Here is a 27969-nt window from a genome sequence, read left to right as displayed (position 1 = left end):
ATATATATCTTAAGCTTAAAGGTGTTCTCTTGGCATTTTAGGGGGATAAGATCAATATTTCAAAAGATCAACGATATAAGATTATCTCCCATGGAAACTTGTTATTGTTAGGTAAACAACCCTCCTTTAAGAGTAGACTAGTCCGACAGGGAACCAATATATATGTCTTTAGGACTAGACTACTTCGAAAGGAGGGTAGTATACCTTACCTAACAATGACTTCACGGTTCAGCTAGCAAGCAAGCTGACCAAAGATATAACTTTAGCTACATACCCATTGAAATCGGCTGTAATAATGTGTTGTGATTTCACAAATATTTGACAGAATACAAGATGTTTTAATTCAAACGATATCTGATTCTTATGAATATAGAAGAATTTGTAAAAGAAAAATTGTATGAAAGCTTACTTTGAACATTTTATAGCAATTACAAATACTACATATTACATTTAGCATGAAAATTACAATAACGGCAGCATTGAAGTTCTTTCAACGACTTTCATAATATCAACGAAGTGTAAATACAGTCCTATAGGACTGTTACGTAAGTTTGCTTGGACTTTTACGACTTGTGTGGGTACTACACGTGCCAATCTAATAAATTTTATCTTAACAAGATTATATCATACCTATCAAGAAAAGGAGATCATTATATCAAAACCTGAATGAATATCAACAAAAGTTAGATGCTTAACTGTCAATGTTTGTATGTGTACGAAATCTATCAGTGTGTATTCAATAACAATATACATGATATAATAAACATTACATCAATAAGTTTTCATAAGTAAATTCCGTTAAAAAGAATCATACAACGCTATCATGTGTAATCATATATATCATATTTACAATTTATATCGACTATTAGCAGTTTACACAATTTACATTAAATAATTTTATGTTATCTTTTATATACATGTATGATATATCAAAGGTCATAATGTAGGTCGTTATTTGCTTAGTAAACACAGAAAAGTGCATGTACTTATTACAACCTGCCTTGAAAAAGTGACATTTAAATAATGAATTGAAGATACGATTTGAACAAGTGGAGATCAAAAGAAACCCGTCAGTCTTACATCGTAAGTTAATTAAACGGCATTTAAAGTAGATTGTTAACAGATGAGCCGGTGAAATTTATAATCAAACTCTTCATTTTCTTGTAATAGATTGCCTTATTTGATTTAAATCAAGGTTAACACGATCACATGATCATATATAGTTTTAAAAATACGCAGTTATGTTATATTTCGACATGAATTATTGAATTATTTTCGTAATTTGCTGACACATGTGTTCTACTTTGCGAAAATTCCAAATAGGAATTTTCGAATTTTGTGAAACAATACAAACTGGCAACTAATGTATCTCTTCTACCAAATATTGCCCAGATTAAAAAAGATGCATATTCTAGTCTCGTCCAATGTCCATTTTCGTGGAAACAAAAAGTAATCCTAAACTGTTATCGTTCTGCTTTAATTTCTTGCCTATATTGTTATTGGCTTTTTCTGTTGTCCTATGGCAAATACTCCATGAATGCTGGGGACGAAAACAAGTTAAGAATAAATCCAATATGTAAATCATGAAGAATATTGACATAGAAGAAAGACATACAATTAAGACTGGCATTGAAAAAGGGCATATCTTAACTACATCGCACGTATCGGATTGATTTTCCGGTGGATGAATGGGTAGAGTGCTGTCGACGCTCAGTGGCAAAAAAAAATGCGCTCAGGACTTGAACCTTATTATGTAATATGAAATATCAAACCTGTTTTTTACTAGACCGGCACTTCGAGTCTGATTTTGTAACGTGTCAGTTAACAAGTTAAAGTAACAGTTTTCAGAAAGACACTGGAAATATGTTTTGCAAATATCTTTCGAAAATAATTAGACGGTAAAATAGGCAAGATCGTCCAGCTCGTTGTTACATACGTTGATTTGTTGAATAATCCGTTAATTACTTCAAATCCTTCTAAATAGGGGTTAATAGATACTACGAAATATCTCAATTGAACTTGAATTCAATAATTATTCACTGTTGTGATCATGATAATAATTTAAACCAAAAACACTGTCTTTTGTTATCAGAAATGATACCAACAATTCACGTCTACTTATGATATTGCGAGATGTATTATCAATCTATAATTTGAAAATTTTAATATTAAGATGACAAAATAGGGTTTCTTTTTATCTGAAAAAAAAACTTTAGTACGTTAATGGATATATGGATAAATAAAGGAAACAATAGTATACCGCTGTAAAAAAAAGTCCCAAATCGACTGAGAGAAAACAAATCCGGGCAACAGACCCAAACGAGGGAAACACACCAACTATAAGAGAAAAACAACGAACCAACGAAATAACAGAAAACACTGAAGTGCAATTTTGTACTGTATTTCATTCAGATTAATTTCATATTTTGTTCGTGTTCATAACATTTAGTGATTCATGCACATTCAATATGGGAACAGGTCAACAACTTACTCAGTAGAAGAGGTCTGCATAGTTGACCTACAGAGAAAATGGGTAGACAGTTTGGATTGCCTTTTACTTGCAATTGTAAAAGAGGGCAAATATTTTGACCGTTCACAAGACCTCCTATTAATACATTAAATAGGCGTTTTGAAAAATAAAACATCTGAACATAAAATGCAAACCCCAAAATCACATATTAACCCAACACTCAAAAAGACCGGTGTTTCATAAGATAAGTCGTGGATGTTTCAGCAAGAAAAAAGAAACAGCAAGAAAAGCGGGATCTCTCTATCAGTCTTCATGCTTAACACTTAATCTCACGTTAATAAAATCATCTTCAGGAATAAGATGCAACTACAGGTGAATAAATATATACATCATAACAAAGTTAATAGTGAAGACTGGCCCTTATCGGTACTTTTTCTCATTCTCTGTTTGTTAAAATTTGTTTTTGTTGCATTTCAGTGTTTCTGTTGTTCCAATGTTGTCCTCTTATTTCCATCAATTTTGGTTTTTAACCCGAAGTTTGTTTTCGCTCAAATGATTTATGACTTTGAACAGCGATATACTACTGTTGCCTTTATTTTTCATCACGAACTGACGATAAGGTTTATATTTTCCGATATTGTACTTACAACTATAATAATTTAATCTAATTTTAATTTTTTACAGTTATATATGAATACATGATATATTTTCAGATGATGCAGACATGGCGTATTATTCTGTGTATATCTATGGTCACTGCAAAATCACCAAATATTCTTTTAATAATTGTCGACGACCTGGGTTATGGAGATGTCGGTTGCTTCGGAAACCAAACCATTCGGACACCAAGTATAGACAAACTATCTACTCAGGGAGTTAAACTGACTCATCACCTTACTTCTTCTGCTCTTTGTACTCCTAGCAGATCTTCACTACTCACAGGGCGGTATCCCTCTCGTACAGGTAACAATTTTAAATTTAATTTATGAAAATATACAAAAAAATGGATTAAAGACTTATATGGCTGGGTTATGTCGATTTTTTAACTATGGAGACTAGTCTGAAATTAACATTTAAACATATGGAAATATAGAATGTAGAAATGGGGGAAATATTTAAGCAAATCTTAAATGGAGGGTACACAGCATCGATAACAGCAGCTTACGAAGATGCCCCACTGCCATCCATCACCGTCTGGAACTTTTATAATACTGATTAATATATTTTATAGGAATGGTGCCTACTCCGCCGTCGAGATTTGGTGTTATTTTGTTTCTGGCAAGTTCAGCAGGATTGCCACAAAGTGAGATTACCATAGCGGAACAAGCTAAATCAAAAGGATATAAAACTGGATTGATAGGTATTCAGTATTATATATAATTATAAAACAAAGTGTTACACATTGCACAATATATCATGGCGTTAAGTTCACGTTTTATATTTCGAGATTAAATTTAAGGGACTAAAGTGCTACATACACAGTCCTCGAAAAAAACATGATTTAGTTATTGTTTATAAAAACGAATTTAACTTGGTGGAACTTATTTTTATTCTTATATATTCCAACCCATAAGCCAACAAAGCATACATTTAATTCCTTGCATGTATAGAATTATAATCCTGGTACCTTTGATAATAACATTAACGGTACCAATTTTTCTGCACCAGATGCGCATTTCGAAAATACATGTCTCTTCAGTGATACTCGTGGCCAAAATATGTAAAATCCAAAGCTTATATAAAAGATGAAGAGCTATAATCCAAAAGTTCCAAAAAGAATAGCCAAATCCGTGAAAGGAATCAGAGCTTTGCATGAGGGAGATACATTCCTTGATTTATAATAATTTTTAATATTTTGTAACAGCAAATTTAATAACACAAAAAATCCGTATTTTCATGCCAGTACCGGAATAACTATATAGTAAAAAAAATGTGATCCAAATAAATGAAATTTAAAGGTCATACTTATTTTGTCATAGACATAAAATTAATACATAACACATTTTCATTCACATTTCATACCTAACGACATGTCTAATTGAAATATTTGATTTAAGGAAAATGGCACCTTGGATGGAGCGAGTCAAAATACAACGATAGTGTGTTCCACCCTCTCAACCATGGATTCGATTATTACTACGGACATCCTCTTACAAATATGCAAGACTGGTATGATGATGGCTCAAGTGTTTTTTATTCCCAGAACCCAATGATACATTGGCAAGCATTAGCAAGTATCATTGCAATCATGCTTCCAATGTATTTTCTTTACCGAAAGAAATATATAGGAGCAGTAATTTTATCTCTCATATTGTTTCTAATTTGTTTTGTATGGGGATACGTTTTCTTTGCTTTTCACCATGTCACGCTTTTCAATTCATTGCTTTATCGTAATTTCGATTTAGTAGAGCAACCAATAAATTTAGAAACATTGTCTGAACGCTATACTAAGGAAAGTATAGAATTTCTGGAAAATAGTCAGAAGGAAAATGTACCATTTCTATTGGTGGTAAGTTGGAGTCATGTTCATACAGCACTCATCACTTCAAAACAGTTTCGAGGGAAATCCAAACATGGTCGGTATGGTGACGCCGTCGAAGAAATGGATTATGGGACAGGCCAGATCTTATCGAGTCTCGCCAAACTTGGTCTTGCAGATGACACTCTTGTTTATTTTACATCTGATAACGGTGCACATTTAGAAGAAAGAGGACTGCACGGTGAAGTAGATGGAGGTGTCAATACACCCTTTAAAGGTTTGTGTCTGTATAGTTTCTTCATTCTTTGCTTTTTATCAAGCTACGTACCTAATACATGTATTTTTACAGAGATAACAGCGCGAACATGTTTACTGCTTTAATAATTCGGAGTATAAATAATAGAAACAGTAGTATAGCGCTGTTCAATAGTAAAATAAACCCATAATAGATACCAGGACTAAATTTAGTATATACGCCAGATGCGCGTTTCGTCTACAAAAGACTCATCAGTTACACTCGAATTCAAAAAAGTTAAAAAGGCCAAATAAATTATGAAGTTGAAGAGCATTGAGAACCAAAATTCCTAAAAACTTTGCCAAATACAGCTAAAACGATTAAGCGAAAAAAAAATCGAAGGAAAGACATCAACTACATATGGGAGGAAAACAATGTAATAAAAGAAACACCGAGCTGCTACTAAATATAAGGCCTACATACATAGAAACAGAATGATTGATAACAACTGTTTGTTATTTTTTAAAATAAGGTTTCATATTGTTTGATATTTTCATCTGTCGTCCATTTTTTGTTTTAATTTCGCGTTCTCTAGCACAGTTCAGTTTAACAAATTATATGTAAATAAATACATATATGGTACGATTGCTATAAATAATGGCAACAGTAGTATACTGCAGTTCTATAGTCATAAATCGATTAAGCGAAAACAATCCGGTCATACATTAAAATTACATCACACTTTAATTATATATTGGAGGAAAACAATGTAAGAACAGAAACATTGAGCTGCTACTAAATCAAAGGCCTACGTTAATAGAAACGGAATACTTGATGACAACTATATATTGTACGATTGCTATTGATTTTTTTTTAATCTGGCTATTCCAGAAATAGTCTCTACCCCCTTTGGAAGGCACTGGAATATTCCGATCGACAATTTTAGTTCCGAGAAAATATCTGGTTAGACGAATAGATAAAAATCCAGTCATATTTGAAAAAAATAAAAAACATAATTATCTAAAGTTGTTTCTATTCGTAGTTCATGTAACATCTTTTCCAATTTTTTATTGCTCGAAATATTAAAAAAGATACTCATGAGTTTGTACATAGAAACATTTGACTTTGATTGTCTTCAATAGGTTAAGGGAAAGACTATACTGAAATACTCTATTTGTCCAAGTCAATATGCATTGTGTTGTCTAATGGAACCGGCAAATCAATTACCATTTGAATGAAACCTTTAAAGAATAAACAGCATGTGAAATCTGCAAAATATAAACATAGAAAAATAAAAAATTGACGTTCTTTCATTATATAAGAATGTACTGTAAATTCAGAAATTATTGGGTGCATTATAGCGATTTTGTCATTATAGACTAATATGCGATTTTTATTTTTGCGATATTGAGAAAAATCCTATTAAAGTTATATACTAAATTTCAAAATGCAAGTTTAAATTATTGCGATTTTAACCCTGTCGCAATTTTCGCAATAAGTTCTGAATTTACAGCAGTTGTATTGTCTTCTTACCTTTTTAGGTGGTAAAGCTCAAACTTCAGTAGACGGCGGGATAAGAGTTCCATCAATAGTACGTTTTCCAAATCAAATAAAAGAGAACATCGAAATAAGTGAACCAACCACTCAGATGGATATGTTCACAACGATCAGCAATTTAATGGGGGCGGACATACCAAAGGATAGATTTATTGACGGAAAAGATATCATGCCTCTAATGAAACAGAAAGAAAAAATCACTCCGAATCCGTTTCTGTATCATTATTGTAACAATGAAATTCATGCAATGAGATACAGACCTCCAAAAGGTAATATAACTTTGATGTAGGACAGGCAAAGCAGCTAACGTTTATCATTTTGGTTTTAACCGATAAAATGGCGGGTGTCATATTTGAGTCACAAAAGAAGAGGGACGAAAGATACCAAAGGGACAGTCAAACTCATAAATCTAAAACAAACTGACAACGCCATGGCTAAAAATGAAAAAGACAAACAAACAACAGCACACACGACACAACATAGAAAACTAAATAATAAACAACACGAACCCCACCAAAAAACTAGGGGTGATCTCAGGTGCTCCGGAAGGGTAAGCAGATCCTGCTCCACATGCGGCACCCGTCGTGTTGCTTATGTGATAACAAATCCGGTAAATAGTCTAATTCGGTAGGTCACATTCATGAAAGGGAAGTGGATTGTAGTTACGACGTAAGGAACATATCCGATATCATTTGTGAAACGGTTATTCCATAACGGTCAACCAACTCGTGATGGCATCCGTAAAATTTACGAAGGGATGATTTCAAGTTCACCATTTGGAACTCTTGGTTCAATAGCTTCCTTGTGAGCAGCAACCCTCTATCAAGAAAATCATGATAGGAAATGCAAGCACGAGAATATCGTATCAATTGGGAGATATATGCCCCGTATGCAGGTGCTGCTGGAATGTTGCTACTTAGAAATGGAAAGTTCACAATTGGAAAGCTGAAATCATCTCTTTTGTCGTAAAGTTTTGTTTTTAACCGACCCTCATTGTCAATTTCTAGATGTAAGTCAAGATATGAGGCCGACTTAACTGTATCTGTAGTTTCCTTTATCTCTAGCTCGATTGGATAGATGCGTTCCACATAGTCACCAAGTTTTGAATTATTTAGTGAAAGAACATCATCTATATAGCGAAAAGTAGAGTTAAAGGATATTGCTAACTTCTTATCTTTCTTCCTAAGAAGTTCCTGCATGAAGTCAGCCTCATAATAATAAAGAAACAAGTCGGCAAGTAGAGGGGCACAGTTTGTTCCCATTGGAATGCCGACAGTCTGTTGAAAAACACGTCCTCCAAACGTAACAAATATGTTGTCAATCAAGAAATCAAGCATCTTGATAATATCAGTTTCAGAGAATTTTTTGTTCGAATCAGAGTGATCCTTTACAAAGTAGGATTTATCCCTCCCTAAGACAAGATACTTGTATCTACGTTGGCCATTCTTTTTTACGAAGCAAAGCAATACCAACTCTTTCAATTTGTCTTTTAGTTTGGAATGTGGAATACTAGTGTACAGAGTAGAAAAGTCAAATGTTTTAATACTGTTACAAGATGAAAGAGAGTTAGATTGTATGTACTCTAAAAGATCTTTGGAATTTTTAAGTATCCACATCTGATTCACGCCCCCTCTAGAATAGGCAGTTTCACAATAACTTTGAAGCCCGTCTTTGATTGCTGATAAAATAGATGTTAATAATTTAGAAAGAGGTTTCGTGGAGCACTTGGAAGACCCAGCAATATACCGTTGCTTGTAAGGACACTTATGTAGTTTAGGTATCCAATACAGTGATGGCAGATCCAGTTCTTCATCTTTGGTTGAAATTCCAAAGGAACACAGAACAGACCTATGATTATTCAGGATTTCCTCTTTGGTAAGTGTCGTGAGGGTATATGTTGAGTTTCCAAGTGAATTGTCAATACCTAATTCGTTTATCAAGCAGTTAATGTAATGAGTTTTACATACAAAAACGATGTTGTTTGGGGCTTTATCTGCGGGGACAACAACATATTTGTCATGGAGGTAGGATAGGTGTTTTGCAACATTTGGGTCTTTAAAGATTGACGTAGCATTGGCATTGATAGACCCATTCAGTTTCTTAATTCTGATTTGTATCAACGACCTCACTGCCTTAATCCATTCGGAAAGAGTGTCTACGTCTTCCTTCTCGCGCTTAGCCCATTGCCTGGCATAATCCTCAACTGAATCCATCAAAATTTTAAAGTTGTATTTCCAATTGATGGATTTAGGCTCTCGATATTTCGGACCTTTCGATAACACATATCGTAGAGAAGTGTTATTAACAATGTTGAGGTCACCGGTAATAACGTGGCCAGCAGGATTATATGTGAATAGGGAACTAGCACAAGTGCAATCAGGAGGTTTAGACTTGAAGTCGTCAATATCGAGGTCCTGCAAAACGTGTTTGTAATTGAAAATTTTAGTTGCAATAGGTTTGATATAGGTATAAGAAATGATTGGTACACAACTGTTTGTCATTTCGAATCACCATACTTCGACTCCGGTTTTACGGGATTTAAAAAACAGACCAATTTCTTTTGTTTTTTTTTGGACCGAAACATAGACATTATATATGTGTCGACAAAAAAGATAATTTGACATTACGTTTGCTGTATAAAATAACATATTATCTGACTTGAACATTTAGCTTATCGAAACGTGTGCTCTATGTTTTCTACACGTAGACGTGCGCTCTATGTTTTCTACACGTAGACGTGTGCTCTATGTTTTCTACACGTAGACGTGTGCTCTATGTTTTCTACACGTAGACGTGCGCTCTATGTTTTCTACACGTAGACGTGCCTGAAATCCAGACTACTTTGTCAACTTCTACCAAAAAATCTATGTTGGTCTATTTTCGGTTTAAGGATGTACTTAGGTGAGGTTTCGGAATTTGTGTCAAATGTTCGGACTCCTTGGTGTTTTTCCATACAATACAATGTAAAATATTTTGCCCCATAACACCCATTTATTTTTTCATATAAGTCTTAATAGCTCATGAAAGGTCATTTACCAAAATTTTAGAAGATTCTTAATTTTCTTTCTTTTGTTTTGAGACCTAATAATACCAAGGCAAATATAAGGTAAAAGTCCGAGTCAGCCTTTTCCCGCCATATTTTAAATCTCAAATATTTCGAAAAGGAGGTCCATGACCTATCAATATTTTTAGCTTATTTTTATCCTTAATTGATGCTCTACCAGCTAATAGTATCAATTTTAACTTCTTAATTTATTAATTTTCACCTAACCTCACCTAAGTACATCCTTAAATGAAACATTTTAAACGAACAACTCAACGAAAATAAATTATTTTGCACTCTCTGACATGTCTATTTACCAACTTGAAACACTTTTTATCTTGAAGTAAAGGAATTGATATTCGGCTCAATTATCGTACTTACTTTTTTATATAGTTAAATGTATTTATTTTCTCTTTCTCTTAAGGTAATCAGATATGGAAGCTGGTATTTAAAGAACCAAACTACATGCCAGGTGAAACGAAATGTGCTGGCTTAGTGTGTGCTTGTAAAAATGCTATAGTTCTTGATCCGCCTGTGTTTTATGAAATGACTTCAGATCTAGGGGAACAAAAACCTATACCATCTGATTCTAGTGAAAAATATAGAAATCTTAGAGATATTCTGATGAAAGAATTAGATGATCATGTGAAATCTGTTGGTACTATAAACTCTCAGTTAACAATAAGTAAACTTCTATGGAATCCTTTATTACAACCTTGTTGTAATTTTCCTTCTTGTAAATGTACTGATCCTAAATATAGCTAAGTTCCATCTTCACAAAAATATGTTTATAGATTTTGATTCATCCCTGGCTTTCCATTTTTTTAAGGATTTGAGAGTTCCTTTTGATAAAGGCAAATCCAAAACATTTACTCATATACACCCATAAGAAGTTATATTATATTATGTTATAACGAGGTCTTATCATTTCTAAACATGACTTTAGAAATGTCTGCATAACTATTTTATTTTGTTTCTATTCATGTTTCGTAGTACATTTTTTCCCATTTTTTATTTCTTGAAATGCTATTATAAATACTCATGTCTGTGTACAGATCGAATGCATGTGTTTTAAATTAATTACAATCAAATATAAAATTTACAACTTCTTGGGTTAATTTTTGCTGTAAATAAAGGCAACAGTAGTATACCGTTCTTCGAAATTCATAAATCGATAGAGAAAAAAACAAATCCGAGTTACTAACTAAAACTGAGGCAAATGCATCAAATATAAGAGAACTACGGCACAACATAAACACAACATTAAAATGTAACACACACAGAAACGAACTATAAAATAACAATTGCCATTTCCATGACTTGATAAATGGCATTTTAAGATAAAAATGGTGGGTTGATCCTGGTTTTGTGGAATGCCAAACCTCCCGCTTTAATGGCAATGTTAATTATAACATTAAAATGACAACATTACATGACAGGACTACAATAAATATAAATGGGAGAAAATATAGGACAGAGAAACAAACGATTAATAGCCAACAACAGATACCTGGTTAAAATTTAATACGCCAGACGCGCGCTACGTCCACACAAGACTAACCAGCGACGCCGAGATGAAAAAAGTTTGAAAGACAAAACAAGTACAAAGATGAAAAGCACTGAGAATCAAAAGTTCCAAAAAGTGTTGATGCTGCTGTAGTTTTCATTTCGTGATTGTTTGACACATTTTCCGTCCCGTTTTGAGATCATGGTATTCCCTCACACCTGTTTTATCTTGGTTTCAAAAAGAATTTTTAAGTGTTTCAAGCATAGGTAAACTACTGTTAAGATATGTGAACAATAGTATTAATTGAATGATATCTTATAAATATGATTTTCTGTTTATAAAACAATGATGTAATTGATATAAATTATGGTTAAACATATCACCATAAGGCAAAGTGTATCATTTGTGAATTTTATGGACTTCTGTTTTGTCGGTTTGTATCGTTATTGTAATTCCACCTGCTATTTTATTTTTTGTTGTTTTGCTCTTTTGAAGGCACGGGAAGTGTTTTTGGGGAGGGGTTATTTCGATCCACCAGTTAGGAGTTATTGCCAACAAGACAACTTTCAATCAAGGACTGAATAACGTAGCTTTAAGCCACAATAGATTATCGTATTCCTTCGACATTTTACAAAACTCAAACTGCATATAAAGCTATTAAAGGTCCCGAAAAAACACCATATACACATAATAAATGAACACGTGACATACACTGAACAGCATCTATGCTCCTGTCTTTAGACAGCCACAAATTGAATGTGAGTCAGAAGTGTAACATTACAACACAAGAACATACTCTAACAACCAGTTGAAAAAGGCATAACTCAGCAGAACGATAACTGGCATAACACATCTAGCAAAAACACAAAGGACTGAAATCTGAGGGTACTTGCAGTTACCAAAGTAAGTTCAAACCTAACAACAACTAACAGTAAATTATGTGTTTAATTTCCTGTTAACAAAAGTTTAAATTTTTCGAAAAACTAAGGATTTTCTTATTCCAGGCAAAGATTTCCTTAGCCGTATTTGGCACAACATTTTGGAATTATGGATCCTCAATGCTCTTCAACTTTGTAATTGTTTGGCTTTATAAATATTTTGATATGAGCGTCACTGATGAGTCTTATGTAGACGAAACGCGCGTCTGGTGTACTAAATTATAATCCTGGTACCTTTGATAACTATTTACACCACTGGGTCGATGCCACTGCTGGTGGACGTTTCGTCCCCGAGGGTATCACCAGCCCAGTAGTCAACACTTCGGTGAATATCAATAATGTGGTCATTTTTTTTTTTATAAATTTCCTGTTAACAAAAGTTTAAATTTTTCGAAAAACTAAGGATTTTCTTATTCCAGGCAAAGATTTCCTTAGCCGTATTTGGCACAACTTTTTGGAATTTTGGATCCTCAATGCTCTTCAACTTTGTAATTGTTTGGCTTTATAAATATTTTGATATGAGCGTCACTGATGAGTCTTATGTAGACGAAACGCGCGTCTGGCGTACTAAATTATAATCCTGGTACCTTTGATAACTATTTACACCACTGGGTCGATGTCACTGCTGGTGGACGTTTCGTCCCCGAGGGTATCACCAGCCCAGTAGTCAACACTTCGGTGTTGACATGAATATCAATAATGTGGTCATTTTTTTTTTATAAATTTCCTGTTAACAAAAGTTTAAATTTTTCGAAAAACTAAGGATTTTCTTATTCCAGGCAAAGATTTCCTTAGCCGTATTTGGCACAACTTTTTGGAATTTTGGATCCTCAATGTTCTTCAACTTTGTAATTGTTTGGCTTTATAAATATTTTGATATGAGCGTCACTGATGAGTCTTATGTAGACGAAACGCGCGTCTGGCGTACTAAATTATAATCCTGGTACCTTTGATAACTATTTAAGACTAAAAAAACAAGCACCTTTCCAGCATCCAAGAGATTTAGTTTAAAGACGTCAGCTTGTGCAATGCCAAAATACAGATATCGACAGATTTTATGACATTGATATTATTTATTGATAACAACATCAATATTGATACCAATAAAACAATATTCATAAATCTAGTAATGGGTTGTCTTGGTTAACTTTAATCACGAGTCCACTTAAAGGTAGACAACACAAAGTTATTATTTCAGAACATCACTGGAAGTATCACCACTGAAAATCTACCGATGGTAACATGGTGGACCATCTAGAAACAAACAATATCCTTTATGAACTGCAATTAATTTTTCCGAAAACGGATATCAAGCGATTCATAACTAAACAAATGCATACAAAAACTACAGATTTATCATCATAGTTATAACGTTAAAACTGTGTTTGTTTGCACCTAGTCTAAGTCAGGAACCTGTAGTTCAGTGGTTGTCGTTTCTGGTGTGGTTCATAGGTGTTTTTCGTGTTTTATATAGATAAGCCTGTTGGTTTCCGTGTTTGAATGATTTTACACAAGTCATGTTTGGGGCCCCGTTATAGCTTGGTGTTCGGTGTTAGCCATTACTCCGTGTTGAAGGACGCACTTTGACCTATAACGGTTTACTTTATTTTAAAGTGTGACTTAGATTGAGAATTGTATAATTGGCACTCATACCACATCTTCTTAAATCTATTTGCCGCAGCGGTTGCTTAACATGGCGTTGTTACATTCGGTTAAATGTATTGTTTTCCTTTTTATTCAGTGATGTAGTTGAAATAATTAATATATATTTTGATGTTTGGTTAACGTTCGGTGACAACTATTTTACGAATATTCAGAACTAGAACAAAATTAAGTAGTTCTGCAAACTGTGTTAACCAGGTTAATAAAGGACTGGACATGGGTCTGCAACTGAAGCAGGCCATGTTTTAAAGATGCAGAAATTCTGCCAGGTAACAGGCGCTTTAGACCACCAACGATTGTTGCAAGGGTTCCTTGTCATGCAAATAGTGTGATAAGTTATCTTATTTGACCTAGTTTCTTTTAAATAGATTCAAAGCTGTGTGGTTTCAAATGGATTCAAAGCTGTGGTGTTTCAAATGGATTCAAAGCTGTGGTGTTTCAAATAGATTCAAAATTGTGGGGTTTAAAACACATTCAAAGTTGTGGGGTTTCAAACAGATTCAAATTATCGGATTCCAATCCATTCACAGCTGTGGTGGTTTCAAAAAAGATGCAAAGTTATAGTGTCAAACAGATACAAAGCTGTAGGGTGTCAAATGCATTCGAAACTGTGGTGTTTCAAATAGATTCAAAGTTGTATGGTTTCAAATGCATTCAAAACTGTGGTGTTTCAAATAAATTCAATGCTGTAGGGTTTCCAATAGATTCAAATCTGATAAGTTTCAAACAGATGTAAAGCTGTGGGTTTCAAATAGATTTCAAGCTATGTAATTTTAAATAGATAAAGAGCTGTTGAGTTTCAAAGGAGATGACAAACAATACAATGTAGTTTTGATTCTTTTTTTTTACATTTTAAGATCACTTTTGTATTACTTTCTCCATCTAGTTTCTTTTCCTCTAAAAACTATGAAACACTTTGCAGCTTTTCAATATTAATCCTGTACCAAATTTAATGAACACATAGACTAACTGTGCACCACTTATTGCGGACCTGTTTTTGTATTGTTATGAGTTACAATTTATGACTAAAATTAGCAAAGACCCATCAAAACAACATTTGATACAAAAATTTAACAATACTTTTAGATATTTGGATGATATATTGGCTCTAAATAATGACGACTTCAGTATGTATACTAAAGAAATTTATCCTGTAGAACTTACTTTAAATAAAGCTAATGATAACAATGACCACTGCCCTTTCCTCGATCTTGATATCTATATCATAAACGGGAAGCTTAATACAAAAATTTATGATAAAAGAGATGATTTTTCGTTTCCTATTGTTAATTATCCATTTTTAGATGGTGACGTTCCCTTGTCACCATCTTATGGTGTTTATATATCTCAACTTGTACGATTCGCTCGTGTATGTAACAATGTATTAGATTTTAGCGAGAGAAATTTATGTATTACTGAAAAATTATTACACCAGGGTTTTCGATATCACAAACTGGTCAAAACATTTACTAAATTTTATCACCGGTATAAGGAAATAATTCGTAAATATAACTCAACATGCAGACATCTTATACGTTCAGGTATTTCACATCCAAAATTTTATGGAAATATTCTTTATAAAGCACAAAAATGTCAGTATTCTCCTCAGAAACTAACAAAACCTTTAAATAGACTTATTAAAAGGTGATATAGTTACGATACTGTTGTCAGGTCATTAAAGATTGCATATTTTGGCTTTAACATTGATTCACTGATAGGGTCTTTGCATCGGAACTAAACACATTTATTTCTAAAAAAACAGTTGTTGGCATGACACGGGTTATGTTCTTCTCATATATTTTATGATAGTATGATACTAAACCCCTAACGGGAGGGATTGTACCTGATATTCATATGATGAAGACATAATCTTTCAATCAGTTTAATTGAGGTCTGGAGCTGGCATGTCAGTTAACTGCTAGTAGTCTGCTGTTATTTATGTATTATTGTCATTTTATTTATTTTCTTTTGTTACATCTTTTGACATCGGACTCGGACTTCTCTTGAACTGAATTTTAATGTGCGTATTGTTATTCTTTTACTTTTCTACATTGGCTAGAGGTATAGGGGGAGGGTTGAGATCTCATAAACATGTTTAACCCCGCCGCAATTTTGCGCCTGTCCCAAGTCAGGAGCCTCTGGCCTTTGTAAGTCTTGTATGATTTTAAATTTTAGTTTCTTGTGTATAATTCGGAGTTTAGTATGGCGTCCATTATCACTGTACTATTATGCATATTTTAGGGGCCAGCTGAAGGACACCTACGGGTGCGGGAATTCTCGCTACATTGAAGACCCATTGGTTGCCTTCGGCTGTTGTTTGCTCTATGGTCGGGTGGTTGTCGCTTTGACATATTCACCATTTCCTTTCTCAATTTTATATTGTATCATACTGTGTTTGGTGTTATCCTTGACTTAATCTTGTTACATCTTTCAAGATATAACTTCACAAACTAATTAAAAAAAATTGTTATGACTCAATCAGGGGGTGTTGACTTTATATTTACTAAACAGAATCAAAGAGCTGATAGCTCTGAGGTGGAAGAAGGTGAATAAAAGGTAACTTGAATTACCATAAAAGCAGCCCCACTAACAAAGTCTGCTTTGTTCCATTATAGTTATGATGTATTTTTTTCTTCAAACAAGTACATGGATTTCCCATCCGTCCAATCATTTTCTATGTTCAGTGGACTGAAAATTAGGTAAAATCTTTAATTTGGTAGAAAAATTAGAAAGAGCATATCAAAAGTAACACATGTGTACTAAGTTTCAAGCTGATCGGATTTCAACTTCATCAAAACTACCTCGGCCATAAACTTTAACTTGAAGCAGGACAGACGGACAGACCAGAAAACATAATGCCCATAAATGGGGCATAAAAATAGTAAAACTTGTTACATACCCGCAAAGTATTTTGAACGATCTGGATTGTCTACAAAAAGTGTCATATCTGTATGATGAACTTACATGCCTTTCTTTTTCCTAAGTCTGTTTTCATGATTCTAGTTATTGCATCGGTAGAAAAGATGAACATGTAGCAAGCAGACCAGGGGTTATTTTCTTGTGTAAGAATATTAGACGCTTGTTGAAATTTCCAATTTTGAATTTATATAATGCACAAAGATGGACCTTTAACAGGTTGTGAACAACACTCCAAATGAGGGGTAACCCTCATTGGAAGTACATTACAACCCACTGTAAAAAATGAGCACCTTTATATTCATATTATTTGATGAAACTTTTCCTCAAGAACTATGCATCTATCAAGTATTAAATAGTCAAAACATGTCAAAATAATTTGGTGATGTTTCTAAACTTATATCTTCTTTATTAAAATGATTTGATTTAGAAAAGTTGTTCCAAATATAATGAATTTTCCCACTTTTGAGTTAAAAATCTTAATAAAATATTCTTTCTTTTTTTTCAACAGTAAAATGACCCCTTGTTTTAGGGACAGTCCCTCATTTAAAGGACACCACACATAATTGTCCCAACCTGTTTGTTGGTCTTAATGAAAAAAAAGAATAGTACATTGGCATTGCAACAAGTATTATGTCAAAAAAATCGTGAAAAAAATACTATTCATTATTTTTATGGTAGTACTGCATCATTGAATTTTGTCAATCAGCCATGCTTTTATCTTTAAGCTGTGTAAGATTTGAACCTGCTTGCAGATGAAAATTCACATGCCATTTTCACGATTTGACAACTAGAGCAAACAACACAAGTTCAAAATCTAGCATGTCAGAATAATCTTCAGAGAAAACGTTTTTGATTGGCTTATTAATTGATCATGAGAAACACAGAATTTGATTAGCTGAACACAATTGTCTTACAAGGAACAGATGATTTTAAATCGTGTTTAAGAGTTTTTTTTTAACGATACCCTTAATATTAATATTTTTTAATAAATGCAAGGACGTATTATAAAACGTCCTTGATAAGAGTAAAGAGAATAAACACAGGGCGACTGTACTATACAGGCAAAGAACTCAGGACAAACAGACCAAGGGCGAACATGTATACAGGGCGAGTTGTCCCCATACCAATTTCACTCATGCGTACTACAAATATCTACAGTAAAAACATCCGCTTACAAGTAAACAAATGACGCTCATGTAGATGAGATGAAATCTGATAATTTACTTAAATAAAAGAGTACATATTTACGATAGTGATTGTTTTTCAATCCTAATTTACAAATTAAATGATTCAGATGCTTAATCATGTGTAAAAATCAGTGTCAGGAATCGGAAGTTGTTATGAAATTGTAATACACAGAAACGAATGCGGCATACGGAGATTCAATGATTTTAAAGTCGGCACCATTGGCCTTCAGAAGACTTGAAGTCTTCTTCCACCAAAAAGTGAGAAAAAAAATGAATATTAATGTGCAATTTAGTTATAATGGCAGATCTTTGATGGTACCTACTAAACATATTCCAAACTTTTCTAAATTTTGGAGCAATTTTAGTAAGCAATTTAAGTTAGCAATTTTTTAAAAATGCATGTCTGTTGTTGAAGATTGTATGTTAACTTTGATGTTCTTTTGCAACCTTGGGTTGCTGTTTTATTGATTTGGATATCCACATCTTGGTTTATCTATATTCAAGATTGTATCCAATCGACAATGATAAATATGCTGCACTCATGTACTGCTGTAAAACTAAAACCTAACATCAATAATTGTGGTCATTTGATAAGAGCATCAATAAGGGAAGAAATGATGACAAACACGTCCTCCAATACAATGATACACACATAGTTATAATCTGTTGTGGTAATTTTGACAAAATAAATATAAATATTCATAATGAGACAAAGTGGTAAGAAATAGATATAAAGTACAAGCTGTAATGAAACGAAAAACATTTTGCACACAGAGACAATAATATTTAAGTCACTTGATGATGTATAACTAAAAAAAACTAAATAATTCCTAATCAATTTAATTGTACAATATATTGAAGTCTAATAATTTAAAATCTACCAAAAAAAAAACATCTACAAAGGGAATAAATAACACAATAACAAAGTCATAGATATTAACAATCATAACAAATGTCAAAATTATAAAATTATGTACCCAATATGTAATATGACTACTGCAATACATATATATAACCAGGTGCTCCGCAGGGCGCAGCTTTATACGACCGCAGAGGTCGAACCCTGAACAGTTGGGGCAAGTATGGACAAAACATTCAAGCGTGATACAGCTCTGAATTTGGATTGTGATCAAATTTTTGACATTACATGGGTTTTTTTACACAAAACAAATGTCAAGATTTTACAAATCAATTAAAGATTTCTTCTTATTTAAATCTAAAATTAAATAGTTGACACAGCATAGGTTTCTGACACAGAATGAATGTGGTTCATTAGAACTTAAAAGTTTTTTTTTTGCCTTTGAGCAATTCACTATGCTGTTGAATATTAATCCTCTCAAAAAAATGTTTGAAGAAATTTTCTTTTTATTTATGAAATCTGAAATGAGAAAAATTTAACCCCCCCCCCCTTTTTTCACATCCCCGTTTCCCTTTTTCCAAAACTGATATCAATTCAAATTTCTAATGGAGTTTGCAACAATAACTACTCTTTTAAATACATCATAAAATATTAAAATGTAAAATAAAGTGCTTGTTATCACTGAATGGTAAAGATTGGTTGGTAGTAAAAGTGAATATACATTGTTTATTGTATAAAACAATAAAAAAAAACTTCATCAGCAACATTTTATATTGGCAAATTTCCAATGAAGTTATTTACATAAAGTTATTGGCAAATAAAAATAGAAAATGACATCATAGTCATGTCTGGCAAATTTCCAACATACATTATCTAAAACATTTTAGATAAGATAAGGAAAAAAAGCTTCATCAGCAACATTTTATATTGGCAAATTTCCAATGAAGTTATTTACATAAAGTTATTGGCAAATAAAAATGGAAAATGACATCAGTCATGTCTGGCAAATTTCCAACATATATTATCAACTACTATTCTATACAAAGAAAGATAACTCCAATTGAAAATTAATTGCTATTGCACAATATTGTGCAATTAGATATTTCTTGCTATTGTGCAATACTGTGCAATTGAAAATTTCTTGCTATTGCACAATACTTGATATGGAATCCTGATTTGGACCAACTTGAAAACTGGGCCCATAATCAAAAATCAAAGTACATATTTAGATAAAGCATATCAAATAAGCCCAAGAATATAATTTTTGTTAAAATCAAACTTAGTTTAATTTGGACCCTTTGGACCTTAATGTAGACCAATTTGAAAACTGGACCAAAAATTAAGAATCTACATACACAGTTAGATTTGGCATATCAAAGAACCCATTTATTCAATTTTTGAAGAAATCAAACAAAGTTTAATTTTGGACCCCCATTTGGACCAACTTGAAAACTAGGCCAATAATTAAAAATCTAAGTACATTTTTAAATTCAGCATATCAAAGAACCCCAAGGATTCAATTTTTGTTAAAATCAAACTAAGTTTAATTTTGGACCCTTTGGACCTTAATGTAGACCAATTTGAAAACGGGACCAAAAATTAAGAATCTACATACATAGTTAGATTCGGCATATCAAAGAACCCCAATTATTCAATTTTTGATGAAATCACACAAAGTTCAATTTTGGACCCTTTGGGCCCCTTATTCCTAAACTGTTAGGACCAAAACTCCCAAAATCAAACCCAACCTTCCTTTTATGGTCATAAACCTTGTGTTTAAATTTCATAGATTTCTATTTACTTATACTAAAGTTATGGGGCAAAAACCAAAAATAATGCTTAATAGGGCCCCTTTTTGGCCCCTAATTCATAAACTGTTGTGACCTCAACTCCAAAAATCAATCCCAACCTTCCTTTTGTGGTCATAAACCTTGTGCTAAAATTTCATTGATTTCTATTTACTTATACTAAAGTTATTGTGCGAAAACCAAGAATAATGCTTATTTGGGCCCTTTTTTGGCCCTTAATTCCTAAACTGTTGGAACCAAAACCCCCAAAATCAATCCCAACCTTCCTTTTGTGGTCATAAACCTTGTGTCAAAATTTCATAGATTTCTATTCACTTAAACTAAAGTTATAGTGCGAAAACCAAGAAAATGCTTATTTGGGCCCTTTTTGGCCCCTAATTCCTAAAATGTTGGGACCAAAACTCCCAAAATCAATACCAACCTTCCTTTTGTGGTCATAAACCTTGTGTTAAAATTTCATAGATTTCCATTCACTTTTACTAAAGTTAGAGTGCGAAAACTAAAAGTATTCGGACGCCGGACGACGACGACGACGACGACGACGACGACGACGCAGACGCCAACGTGATAGCAATATACGACGAAAAATTTTTCAAATTTTGCGGTCGTATAAAAAGTCTAAGCATACTTATATAACCATTTTTGCTTTGCTAGATAGATTAAAATCCTTACCTGAGACATAAACTTAAACACTTAACATGATTGTTATTGGAATAACAGTTAATCGAAATAGTGTAGCTTGTTAAAGGACATGTAAAATAAACTAACCCCTTGTTAATTTATTCAATACTACTAGAATTTGACAGAACTTTTTCCCAAAACTAAGTCTCAAATTCCATCACTAAGTTCAACTTCTACATGCTAATGTCATCTTCATTTTTAAACGAAGCTTTTGCTAAAGTCCTCAGTATGGTACTAAAACATGTATTTCTTTAATAAATACAGAAAAAGAAAAAATCAATAGCAATAAACATGTTTTGATACAAATTCATATTGTTAAATATATCTAATTAAGAACGTGAGTATTTAGAAAGTACCATAAACATGATAAACACAGTAAGTTTCTGATCTTGATACTCTGTGCTTTGATATCAAGTAACCACAGCTTAAAACTATATTTTAACCTTGATGTTATTTTGTGACCTTGGGTTACTGTTTCATTGATGTGCATCCTAGTACATGTCTTTTTTTCATATTCAAGGTTGTTCACAATTGAGGAGAAAAGTATGATCTGATACACACAGACACTGTTGTTAATATTAAAGAAAATCGAAAAAAAACATAAATAATTGTGTTCATTTGATAACCAACAAATGCCCATTTACAAACATGTGCTAATTTTTGACAAAAAAAAACCCAAATATTCATAATGAGACCAACTGATGAGAAATGGTTATAAAACACAAGATGTAGTAAATAAAACTAAAACTTTTTGTACACAGATATAAAAAAAATGTTTCAGACTACAGAAGGTGTATGACTATTAAAAACAAAAATGATTACTAGTCAAAATAATTGTACAACACATCAATGTGCAATAATATGAATGCTACAAAAAACAAACATCTATAAATAAAATAAATAGTACAACAAAATCATAGAAATCAACAATTATAACAAATGTTAAGATTATAAAGTATCTATGTAATACACAAATATAATAAGTCTAAGTGTGCTAATACCTCGGTTTTGGGTTCACTAGATAGATTATAAATCCTTTTCTGAGACATAAACTTAAGCATTTTACATGATTATTATTTCACTAAAACAAGTGTTTATCAAAATTACTGTAGATTTCAAAAGGACATATAAAAGAGACTTACCCTTTATGAATTTACTCAATACTAATTGACATAATTTTTTATCAAAACTAAGTTTCAAATTCTATCTCTTATTGAGGGGCACATGTCAGATAAGTTAAGAAAAGGTTGTCTTGTAGGCATAACTGTAATCAGGTAAATCCTGCTTTAAAATTATTGGTGCATTTTAAAAGAGCATATTAGAGTACTGTATTGCAAAGGGTTTTAAATCTATAAATATTTTTCAACAAAACATTTTCATGTATGACACATAACCTGAGTGATTAAATGGATTTCCAATTTACATGTATACCAATAAATTATTATAAAGATTACGGTTCATTTCTGTCTCTTGTTTTGAACACTTCACGGTGAGTGGATTTTCTTTCCGTATCCTTAAAGTTGATAGTCTTTCCAAAGACTGAAAAAGAAAATTTTATACATTATTTCAATGGTCATTCTAGTTGAGTTCCTAAGGTTATCTGGTAATGTTATACAGTTATTCAACAGTATTAAGGAAAAAAAACATTTTTATTTTTCCCAAGACACTAAATATTTCATTATGGCCCTGCTGAGAAAGATTTTTTTTTTTGTCAAGGGGAAAATAAAAATAAGAAGATTTGGTATGATTGCCAATGAGACAACTCTCCACAAGAAACCAAACATGTCACAGAAATTAACAACTTCAAGTCACTGTACAGCATTGGAAAATAACTTAAAAGCTTCACTTACTGTTCTGTTATACCAAAAGAGGGATGAAAGATACCAGAGGGACAGTCAAACTCATAAATTGAAAATAAACTGACAACGCCATGGCTAAAAATGAAACAAGAGAAACAGATAAACAATAGTACACATGACACAACATAAAAAACTAAAGAATAAACAACACGAACCTCAACAAACTAGGGGTGATCTCAGGTGCTCTGGAAGGGTAAGCAGATCCTGCTCCACTTGTGGCACCTGTCGTGTTGCTTATGTGATAACAAATCCGGTAAATAGTCTAATTGGTAGGTAACATTCAAGAAAGGAAAGGGGGTTGTAGTTATGACGTAAGGAACATATCCGATATCATTTGTGAAATGGTTATCCATAACGGTCAAAGAAAATAATCTTGATCCAATTCAAAGAGAAACAAAGCTATATATCAGCTGTGTGGAGTATGATAAACATGATAAACTTTACTTGTAATTGATATCGAAGTTACTGAATGTCAAAACTAGAGACGCCTGAAGATTAATAAATTTGGGGAAAACTGTTGCTTCTGGTAAACATGGTAAACTATATCCCAAAGGAAAACGTCATTGAAACTATTTCCATATGAACTTTCACTTCAAAGTAGAAGTTGAGGTAGCCTTATTTTAAATATTTCTAAAATAAAACTCATCAATAAAAAAATATAATTTAATGTGTATTTATTGCATAGCAATATAATATTTCCCACAGAAAGTAACCAAAAGTTAGCGTGCAATAAGTTCCAATATTGCACTAGTGCAATAAATCTTCAAAATTCATGATGTCATCAAGACAAAATCTTAAGTTTAAACCAATTTTTACTTACAAATATTATATTGCTATGCAATAAAAGGATTATTGCATGAATATTGGGGAATATTGTCCCTCGTAGAACATATATTGCACTCGCAAGCTCGTGCAATATAAAATTCTACTCGGGACAATATTCCCCAATATTCATGCAATAACCCTATAATATGAACTTTTTTGTCTCACAATATTATATATATATATATGAACTATTTTTCTGACAATATTATATATATCTCACCATTCTGTGTATTCTTCATCGTCTAAATGTTTATCTAGGATTTCCTTTACAATGACTGGAGGATTCAGGCCGTGTTTATCTGCTCTCTCCCATCTTTCCATTCTTGTTATTCCTAAAATGTACAATGTATGTAAAAGGTTCACTTTATTGACTTTATGTGATATGTTGAACATTGGATGATGAAAGCTATATAAGAAGTATATTCTTTTTCATGAAATAGACTATGAGTGAAATTACCTAAAATAAATAAGATTGGAATTTTTCCATGAGACACAGATGATGTATTTTACACTATAAAGGGTCATAACTCATTAACTGTAAAAGTGACTCTACCTAAATTCTTGCTTGGTCTGTGGTTTGTGGTAATAAGTATTGTGTATAAGGTTCATAACATTTGAATGAGACAAACTGAAGTTAGGGAATAGAAATAAAAAAAAAAATTTGGTAAAGGGGCATAACTCTAGAAAGGTAAAAGTGAACCCCACCCAAATTCAAACTTTATCTGTCCTTTTGTGGTAATACGTTTTGTGTATTAGTTTCATAACATTTGGTTGTGGCAAGCTAAAGATAGAGAACGGAAACCAATTTCGGGATGTATGAAAGTAGGGACAGATGTACAGTTGGACAAGGGTAAAACTAAATACCCTCTCCACTTCAGGGGCAAACAAATATGAATTTAATTAATGATGGAATATCATTCTATAAAACAATATATACCTGAACATGGACCAAATTCTAATGTGACATCAAAATGCCTCAGTATTTTCAATTCATCTTCTACATCTGTTTTACTTGTGCTTGGATGGCCATCTGGAATACAAAATAAAGATAATGCACATGTGAAAATAAATCAATGAAATTCATATCATTCAACAAAAACTTAATACCTGGACATTTTTGTAATTGTACATGTTCAACTTTTGCTGTTAATATTTTCATCTCATCTGATCTTTTTGGAAAATTACACTTTATATACTTCTGTATTAATATGAGTTAGAATTTATGACTAAAATCAGCATAGACCATCGAAAGAACATCTGATTCAAAAATTCAATAACACTTTTAGTCCTTTGGATCTCAACAATGACTTCAGGTCATTAAAGATTGCATATTTTGGCGTTAATATTGATTCACTTATAGGGTCTTTGCATCGGAACTAAACACATTTATTCAAAAATCAGTTGTTGGCATGACACGGCTTATGTTCTTCTCATATATGTTATGATGGTATGATACTAAACCCCTAACGGGAAGGATTGTGCCTGATGTTCATATGATGAAATCATAATCTTTCAGTCAGTTTAATTGAAGTCTGGAGCTGGCATGTCAGTTAACTGCTAATAGTCTATTGTTATTTATGTATTATTGTCATTTTGTTTATTTTCTTTGGTTACATCTTCTGACATCAGACTCGGACTTCTCTTGGACTGAATTTTAATGTGCGTATTGTTATGCGTTTACTTTTCTACATTGGCTAGAGGTATAGGGGGAGGGTTGAGATCTCACAAACATGTTTGACCCCGCCGCATTTTTGCGCCTGTCCCAAGTCAGGAGCCTCTGGGGTTTGTTAGTCTTGTATTATTTTTATTTTAGTTTCTTGTGTACAATTTGGAAATTAGTATGGCGTTCATTATCACTGAACTAGTATATATTTGTTTAGGGGCCAGCTGAAGGATGTTAGTTATTCATTTTTAGAATTGTCACAATCTTGTGGTGTTTATATATCTCAACTTGTTTGATTGTGTATGTAACAATAGAATAATATGGTTAATTTACATGTGTACATATACACTATGTAACCAGCTTACCCATTTACCCAAGAATCTGTCCTGCTTGAACTATTGACATCATACAACAACCACTTTTCTATTGTGGTGTCAGAAATTTTGTGTATTTTGATGTCAACATTTTACAGGAACTTGTGTGATGTCCAGTAATGGCGGACACATAGCGATAAGGTGTATTATGAGTTAAAATTACCAATTTCTAACAGTCAAGGGTCTAACTTAAATAAGTTATTAGAGAAAAATAACATACATGTTGTTATTGTGGGCTTATAAAATATCAAAAAACTGTGATAACATATGTATGTTACATGTTTCAAAGAGAAAATATACAACCTTTATTTTGTTAAATTTTTCTCAAGTTCTATTGATATTATAATTTTCTTTAAGTATACTAATCTTTTCAAAGATGTAACAGCTCATAGTTTACCAATCATGCAAAATACACCTATGTTATTACAGAAAATATATATGCCTGCAATAACAAAAGGGTGTTATTACAGCTTCTCTATATCTCTTTAAAGGCTTTGCTCTGACTTGCATAACAAAGTATTTCAATTCATTGTAAGAAATGATGATCAGAGCTTGTAATGAGGCACTGCGCAAGATTCCAAGTGTCTCATTTACTCTCATATAGTAAGTTTCATGCTTGTAATTACAGCTAAGTTGGCCCTTAAAAGCCTTGTCTCACTGATTTACCATTGTTCATCAAAATTGTATTAATGGAATTAGAAAATTAGTTATCAAGGTAATATATTAAGCTACTGCGCAAAGTCTTAAGAATTCCCAAGTGCTCATTAAAGATAAAATATTTATGATATATTTAACTGATAACAAACATATGTTATTACAGACTAAGGAAAAAAGAGTAGACAACTCATGAAAGTGTCTGAAATAACATATCAGTGATATTGTTTGCCTTAAATTAATGGAGAATAAAGGCTTTTTCCCCTGGAGGAGAATCCCAATTTGAAAAAAAAATGGCTTAAAATTATTCCCAAAAAGACAACTTTTTTCCCAAACACTGCAGTTTTAGTAGTAATTGTGCATAAATTCGAACTGAAAAACACTAATTTATACTTTTTTCATGCCTAAAATTACTATATGTGCAGATTTGAGGGTCTATTTATGTATCATCACTGACAAAAAGGGGTCTTATTTCAAAGCAGGATTTGACTCTTGAAATGGGGTCTGTAAATTGAAGTTTCAGTCAAATTCATGGATTATTCTAAAATTCCCAATTTGATGAAAATTATGTATATTTTCCCAATAAAAAAGGGTAGAGGTAGTTTTGAAAAAAGCCAACAATATCACTGCATATGCATGTTATTTTTCTCTAATAACTTATTTAAGTTAAACCCTTGACTGTCTAAGATGGATTACATTTCTGAATCCCTTTTGGGATCCCGAGTCAGTAGCCATTTTCTGATTTGGTCACTCTAAAAGTGGTTAAATCAGAAAATCGCTCTGCAGTCAGAATCCCTAAAGGGGTCTATCATTTTTTATATGTCTCTGGTTTTTATAATCATCAATATTTTATATATAAATTCAGCTTTTAAAATACCATTTGTTGGTTCCTTTTTATCTTTTCCTTTAGGAATCTTGACAGACTTGAAAGAATTGGTAATGAAAGAACGTGTTGCCATTTTCATTGTTCTGCTTGTTAGGTTATGTTTACAGGTTACAACTTGACACTTTAATTTGCAAACTCAGCTTCCTTCAAAAGCGAAAGTAGGTAATGTTTATCTCGGTTTATCTAATGCTCCAAATATTAAACAAAACGAAATTGGTGAAATCTCTATTTTTAAGATAAAAGAAAATTTCAACTATTTTTTTTAAAATTTTATATGTTAACATATTATATATGAGGAGAATTGAATTATGTTTATCATAAATAAGATATAATTTTTGTGAAATTGTGTTTAATAATTTCAAA

The 27969-nt window shown here is 32.4% G+C and overlaps 2 protein-coding genes across 2 annotated transcripts; one reads left to right on the top strand and one right to left on the bottom strand.

The window, feature by feature from the left end:
- Positions 1 to 957: 957 nt before the first annotated feature.
- LOC143075777 (steryl-sulfatase-like) lies at positions 958 to 10892 on the top strand. Its single transcript, XM_076251337.1, has 6 exons — positions 958 to 1083; positions 3184 to 3433; positions 3702 to 3830; positions 4528 to 5226; positions 6726 to 7010; positions 10209 to 10892. The coding sequence occupies exons 2-6, from the start codon at positions 3184 to 3186 to the stop codon at positions 10547 to 10549; spliced, it is 1704 nt and encodes a 567-aa protein (XP_076107452.1). The 5' UTR covers positions 958 to 1083; the 3' UTR covers positions 10550 to 10892.
- Positions 10893 to 22815: 11923 nt separating this feature from the next.
- Positions 22816 to 27773, bottom strand: LOC143075775 (DNA polymerase delta subunit 4-like). Its single transcript, XM_076251335.1, has 4 exons — positions 27598 to 27773; positions 24967 to 25059; positions 24250 to 24361; positions 22816 to 22884 (listed from the first exon to the last, which is right to left on the bottom strand). Exons 1-4 carry the CDS (start codon positions 27683 to 27685, stop codon positions 22860 to 22862), a joined length of 318 nt encoding a protein of 105 aa, XP_076107450.1. The 5' UTR covers positions 27686 to 27773; the 3' UTR covers positions 22816 to 22859.
- Positions 27774 to 27969: the final 196 nt, after the last annotated feature.

Source organism: Mytilus galloprovincialis, chromosome 5 (genome assembly GCF_965363235.1).
Source record: "Mytilus galloprovincialis chromosome 5, xbMytGall1.hap1.1, whole genome shotgun sequence".
In the NCBI taxonomy this organism is placed as follows: Eukaryota; Metazoa; Mollusca; class Bivalvia; order Mytilida; family Mytilidae; genus Mytilus; species Mytilus galloprovincialis.
The sequence above is the reverse complement of the archived record's forward strand: the minus strand, read 5'-3'. Positions and strand labels throughout refer to the sequence as shown.